The 6,000-nt window shown below is 43.2% G+C and overlaps 1 protein-coding gene across 1 annotated transcript in view; it reads left to right on the forward strand.

Annotated features, from left to right (window-relative positions):
• Hmgcs2 (3-hydroxy-3-methylglutaryl-CoA synthase 2) overlaps positions 1-5,760 on the forward strand; it is a 31,613-nt gene extending 25,853 nt beyond the window's left edge. The window contains exons 7-10 of the mRNA XM_004853851.4: positions 549-655; positions 1,364-1,489; positions 2,820-2,931; positions 5,300-5,760. Coding sequence (XP_004853908.2) covers positions 549-655; positions 1,364-1,489; positions 2,820-2,926 — 340 coding nt within the window. The 3' untranslated portion in view covers positions 2,927-2,931; positions 5,300-5,760. The remainder of the gene's footprint in view (positions 1-548; positions 656-1,363; positions 1,490-2,819; positions 2,932-5,299) is intronic.
• The last annotated feature ends 240 nt before the right edge of the window (positions 5,761-6,000 follow it).

Here is a 6,000-nt window from a genome sequence, read left to right on the forward strand (position 1 = left end):
TCCACATATTTATGAGCATTGCGTGTCTAAAAATATGAAAACTGTAGTGCTCAGCAGGTGCTCAATTGTTAGCTGTTGTTTTTATTGGTTTTCTGTTTTGTGAGGTTTATAAACAAATACTGCATATAACGTACGAAAAAATACTCATGGGTGAACTGGATCAAATTATTACTAATGGGAGTGTAGATCAAAAGGCTGAATGATTGCCAGGCAGCCTGGGAGCCTGGGGCTGCACCTCCATGGGGACACTCAGTCATTGAACCCATCCTGACCTGCGGAGTGGAGAGGAGTTCCTTTTATACCCCAAATTCTGTTGTGCTCCTTATGCCTTACATATTCTGGACTTTGGCCACCTCCTTCGGGCAAGGTTTCCCACTCCTGGGCTTCCCCCCAGCGTCCACGAAAACCTTTTTGTGCAGAGATCTTGAGGCACACTGTTAGTTTCAGAAAGTAGACAGGGACAAGTGTGGGCTGACAGGTGGGTGCTTTATTTCCTGTGCAGAATATAATACCATTGTGGTTTTTTGTTTTGCTTTCTTTCCTTACAGTCACTCTGCTCAAGAATTGGCTGGCTCCAGGATCGGTGCCTTCTCCTATGGCTCTGGCTTAGCAGCAAGTTTGTTCTCATTTCGAGTGTCCCAGGATGCTTCTCCTGGTGAGTCTCATCTTTCTATCAGGCCCTCCTGATAAGATTCACTGATGCAAGAAGCCATCTCCTGCCTTGCCACTGCCAAGGTTGCAATGTTGTAAGGAAGAACAAAGAAAATCCCTGCAGGGATTTAAGCAGTGATTTGTCTAACATATATACTTAAAGCCCATCCATGGATACTGCTTACAAACTACTTTAAAGAGGAACAAAGATAGATATGGGGAAACCACTTAGATCTAGCCACAAATAGTCTAGGCAAGAGATAACAGTGGTTTATTTACACATGCTTAAAAAGAAGTTAATAGAGTTGAGATATCCAATAAGTGTTGATTGTTTTATGATTGCTGTGATCGAAGAGACATATCTAGGCTCTATATGGGATGCATCTTGACTAAATCAGTGCCCATCTGTGTGTTTGCTAACATTGATGATTGCCTATCATCACTTGATATTTTTTAAAATTAATTTTATTGGTACATTTTTGGTATACAAAACAATGAAATTCATCATTGGAAATTTGCACCTTTGTATACTCTATCTTGGTTCTTCTTTTTTCCCCCTTCCCCTGCTCTCCCTTCAACCCCTCCACTTGGTATTTGAAACAACATGCAGAGCACTCACCGCCTGGGATGCAATCTGCCACAGAAGCTGGGTCCCCGGTGGCTAGTGATAATGCAGTAAGGAAGGTTTAACAATCTGGCTTTTGCGTCCCAGGCTCCCCATTGGAGAAGCTGGTGTCTAGTGTATCAGACCTGCCAAAACGTCTGGCCTCCCGGAAGCGTATGTCTCCTGAAGAATTCACAGAAGTAATGAACCAAAGAGAGCAATTCTACCACAAGGGTAAGAAAATGGGCAGGAAGAGAAGAGAAGCACTTCCTTTCAGATTCCATGCCAGTACCTAGAAATCAGGGATTCATCAGAAATCTAGCATGTGGGTCAAGACCTTTATGAGGAAATGACTAAAAGAAGACCTGTTAGAAGGAGCAGGAGCTGGGTAAGGAAACAGAAAGCAGAGTTGGGAAGAGGTAGGAGTCAGCATAGACTTCCCAGTGGACAGGGAATATTGTCCCACGGAAGCTGGAAGTAGAGTATTTGAAAACTCTGTGTAAATGTTGTAAGAACCCAGAGTTCAAAGCTTAAGATCTAAATCTAAATGAGTGGTGTCACTTACTAAAAATATTGAACTTTTCATCATTATGTCGTTTTTTTTTTTTTTTTTGGTACCGGGGATTGAACTCAGGTCCTTGTGCTTGTGCAGCAGGTGGCAAAACCACTGAGCTAAATCCCCGGCCCCGATTATGTCATTTCTAAAATCATAATAACTTGGCAGACTTGCCGGAAAGATTAAGTGAATGAATATACTTAAATAAGTTATCAATGAAAATCAGTCTCCTCCCAATTGCCCCCTTTCTCTGCGAAACAAAATATAAGCCCAAAAGTAAAAAATGGAAAGGAAACAAAAGCCAAAGTGAGAACTGGAGAGACCACATGGTCTTCGAACCATGGCGACTCCATGGTTTGCAGAGTGGTTTGAAGAGGGGAAAGAATATACGGAATTGGGAATATTGCAGATGTCTTAGACTACTGATCTCTTCTGGAACAGATGTTAGAGCAAAGAAAAACAATAAGAATAAAAAATAAGACTTCTGAGATGAACATTAATGTTCAAAGCACTACGGTGCTGCAATAAATCAGAGCCAAAGATGTTAGGATGAAGTAGGAAGTGTATCAGTAAACAGAAAGTTCTGGGGTATACCTCAACCCAAGCACATTGCCAAAAGGATGTGTGGAAGATTTCAGCGGATGAAAGTAATGTTTACTGTAGGAAGAGGTTATACTTCTATCATAAAATGTCTAATAAGTCAGGCTTTAAGTGCCAGATCCAAGATGGCTGCTTCTCTGGTTCTCTGGTGGTCCAATGTTCACTGAAGGAGGCCTTGCAGCCCCTGGCAGCACAGCCAGGCAAGCTTCACCACGAGTTTGTAGGAATTTCTATTCCTGTTTTCTCTTCTCCTAACCCATGTAATTTTTTGTTTTTTGGGTTTTTTTGATACTGGGGATCGAACTCGGAACCTTGGGCTTGCGAGGAAGCGGCCGGCGGAACCACCAGGCTAAATCCCCAACCCCATGTAGCTTTTTGTGCGTACTATCTTTTTTCCTCATTGCACAGTGAATTTCTCACCACCCGGTGACACAAATAACCTTTTCCCGGGTACTTGGTACCTCGAGCGAGTGGACGAGATGCATCGCCGGAAGTATGCCCGGCATCCCATCTAAAAGTGGTGAGTGAGAGCTTTCAGGGTAAACTCCTTGGGTGGCGCAAATCCCTGAGGTCTCTGTCTAGGGAACAGATGTGGTTCTGATACTATAACCAGGCCAGAGAGGGGCCATAGTTTCCAAAATGACTGGGAGACGGGGTTTATGCACTAGGACCAGTGAAAATCCCTGGGAAGGAAGGCAAAAGCTGGGAGAAGATCGTGTCTTGAAATCTTGAATGTGGAAAAAAGTAAAGACTTGTTTATCTGGCCTGCTCAAGATGGGAAGCTCTCCTAGAGGCCTGAGAGAGGAGGAAGCAGGCAGTGGAGCTGAACCTGCAGAACTCATTGCTCCAAAGGGACAGTGACAAAGATCCACAGCTTCTGAAAAGGTTCCTACCTGGGTGCTAGGAACAGAGTCTTGAGGAAGCAGGGTGGTGCCAGGCTCTGTTAGAGCCAGAAGCCTTGGCTAGAGGGTGGTTTGGGTTAGAGGGCCATGTGACAATTGTTACGTCACAAGATTCTGTCTGAGGAGAAGCAGTGAGGCTTGGGAGTATGGTGGGGCTGAGTGTAGGAAGAGATGAGAGCTTAATGGAAGAGGACTGGGGCGAGAGGATAAATAGAAGAATTCTTTAAGGTGTTTCTTTAAGGAAATTCCAGTTTTAAGAATAGCAGTCTTGTAGTTCCTGAACTCAAATATCTGTTTCAGTGTATCTATCAAATAGATAAGCAGAAGAGTGAGAAGTCATTTTGTTTGTAACACAAAATTGTCAATGTAATCTCCACTCGAGTTTTTAACTTTTAGCTCCTTTGGAAAGCAAAGGGGGAAGACTAAAAAGGTCTTCCAAGGGCAAGGCCTGGAGCAGGGGAGAAAAGGAAGAGACCAAAGAGAAGGAGAGACTCAAACAAGCCTCACAGGAGGAGGCAGGAAAATCTAGGATGGGTGCCCAGATTTTCCCTGTAGCCAACTAAATGTTCTCAGTTGCTCAAATCCTCTGCTGGGCTGCTGAAGTGCTGTTGCTGAGCTGTTAGGGACAAGGCAATGCGGACATGAAGCTACCAAGCCCAGGCTGCAGGATGACATGAGGACAAGCTCTATAAATAGTCTTACAAGACTTTGGTACTGCCAAAGGAGTTGTTGGAAATATGATTCTTAGGGCTAGCTTGTTGGCAAACAAAAGGATAAATGTATCCAACTAAGTTCAGTCCTGAGAAAGAGAGAAAGACAGACAGACAGACAGGCAGACAGAGAGAAGAGGGGCGTTTAAAGGAGACTCTCCACAGACAATAGGAAACGGGGAGTTAGATGGTTTGCAAATGGGAAGGGGACCAAGAGATGGAAGGAGGTGGGGAGAGGATGTAAAAAGAATGAAGATGTGTTACACACATTGTCTTAGTTACTTGTTCTTGTTGCTGAGACAAAATACCCAACACCTAAAGTTAAAGGAAGAAAGGCTTATTTAGCTCATAATTTGTAGAAGTTTCAGTTCACAGTTGGCTGGTTGCAAGACAGGGTAGCATGGCAGAGAGCATTGCAGAGGAGAAACAGTTCATGGCAGGCAGAAGGCAGAAGTCAGGAAGACAGCAAGCTACAACCACCAAGCAACAAGTGATTCACTAGCCCTCTTTTTGTCCCTTATATTTTTATTCAGCCTACTCACTCTTTAGGGTGGGTAGCACTCACAACCCAGGGTGGGACACCCTTAATCCTACCCAGAACTAATCAGTAATCATACACCCTTGATCCCAGTACCACACACTCTAGATCTAGCCACCTCTGAAAAAGCCCTGCCTATGACTGCACGAGGCTTTGGGGTGACATCTAGACAAAAGCCATAACATACTTGTACTAATTCCCCATGATAAATATAATCATTATGTACTACAAACATGTACTAATAAAAATAAAAAAGAAAAAAGTTTAAAGAGGGATATACCATTAAAAAATAAATAAATTCAAAGGAGAATCTCCAAGTCAAGCCCCTTCCCTGACAAAAGCATTGCACCTACAAAGAAAACTAGAGCTCTTGTACTTTTCTCTGGCTAGTAGTCCCATGAGCAATGAGTCTATTGCAGTGAGATTTTAGCTGGAACAAAGGTTTGATATCTATGCAGTGCTCTGCGGAGCTCCATAGGTCTCAGCACCACGCCAGCCCAGCCTACTCTCCCATCACAGGCCCAGCAGAGTAGATGATGTGGACCCTGCCCACCTCCAGCCTTGGTTCCTGGAGTGTGGGATGCCAGGGCTCTCTGGCATTCAGGCTTGGAGCTGAGAGGGCAGCAGGAGTACCCCAGACCTCAGGATGCACAGCCACCCCTAGGGCAAGGAGCAGGTGCAAGTAAGCAAGATGAGACTCATGCTCTAATCTTTTGCTTATTTCTTTATGTTCTACAGGTCCATAGAACAGTTCCTGTGGAAGACTACCAGCAGAGACTCTGCCCATGAATCATGTTTAAAATTCTGCCCTTAGCTGGTAAATGAATTTGGCTCTACCAGTAGCCCCCATAAACACTGGCCCTGAAGACAAGAATTGAAGCTCCCCTGAAGAAAGAAAACAGCCAAAGCTCTTTCAAAGAAAAACCACTGAAACTCCTCAGAAGAAAAGCAATCACACAGAATCTCCTCCAAGAAAGATCAGCTGAAATCCTTCCCTCCAATTCTCCTTTTTATACTGCTCTGACAACAATCCCCCTTCAGGGGGGTCTTCCAAGCCCAGAACAATACTGACTCAATTCAGCTGGCCATTCCCACTCAGGTTGACAATTAATCAATTAACCACTACAATCCACCCCTCTCCAACTTGATAACAAGACATATTTTCTTAAATTTGTCTCCAGTAAAATATTTGAAAAGAACTAACATGTCTTGATCTATTCAGATTTACATTACTATAACAATTACATGTACACAATTCTTATTGTATTTATTTCCACACCAAAAACAAATATTCAAAGGGTTCTTAAAATTCAAAATTAAAACTACAGTATTTTGACTAACCTGATTACAAACAAATGTCTAAAAACTACAAATGAACATATATGCTTTATAGCAACCCCCTTCTGTCTCTCTTACTTTATTCCAAAATCTTTAAAATG

Source organism: Heterocephalus glaber, unplaced genomic scaffold, assembly GCF_053883595.1.
Source record: "Heterocephalus glaber isolate CG9 unplaced genomic scaffold, H.glaber_assembly_v1.0 deba00001442, whole genome shotgun sequence".
Lineage (NCBI taxonomy): Eukaryota > Metazoa > Chordata > Mammalia > Rodentia > Bathyergidae > Heterocephalus > Heterocephalus glaber.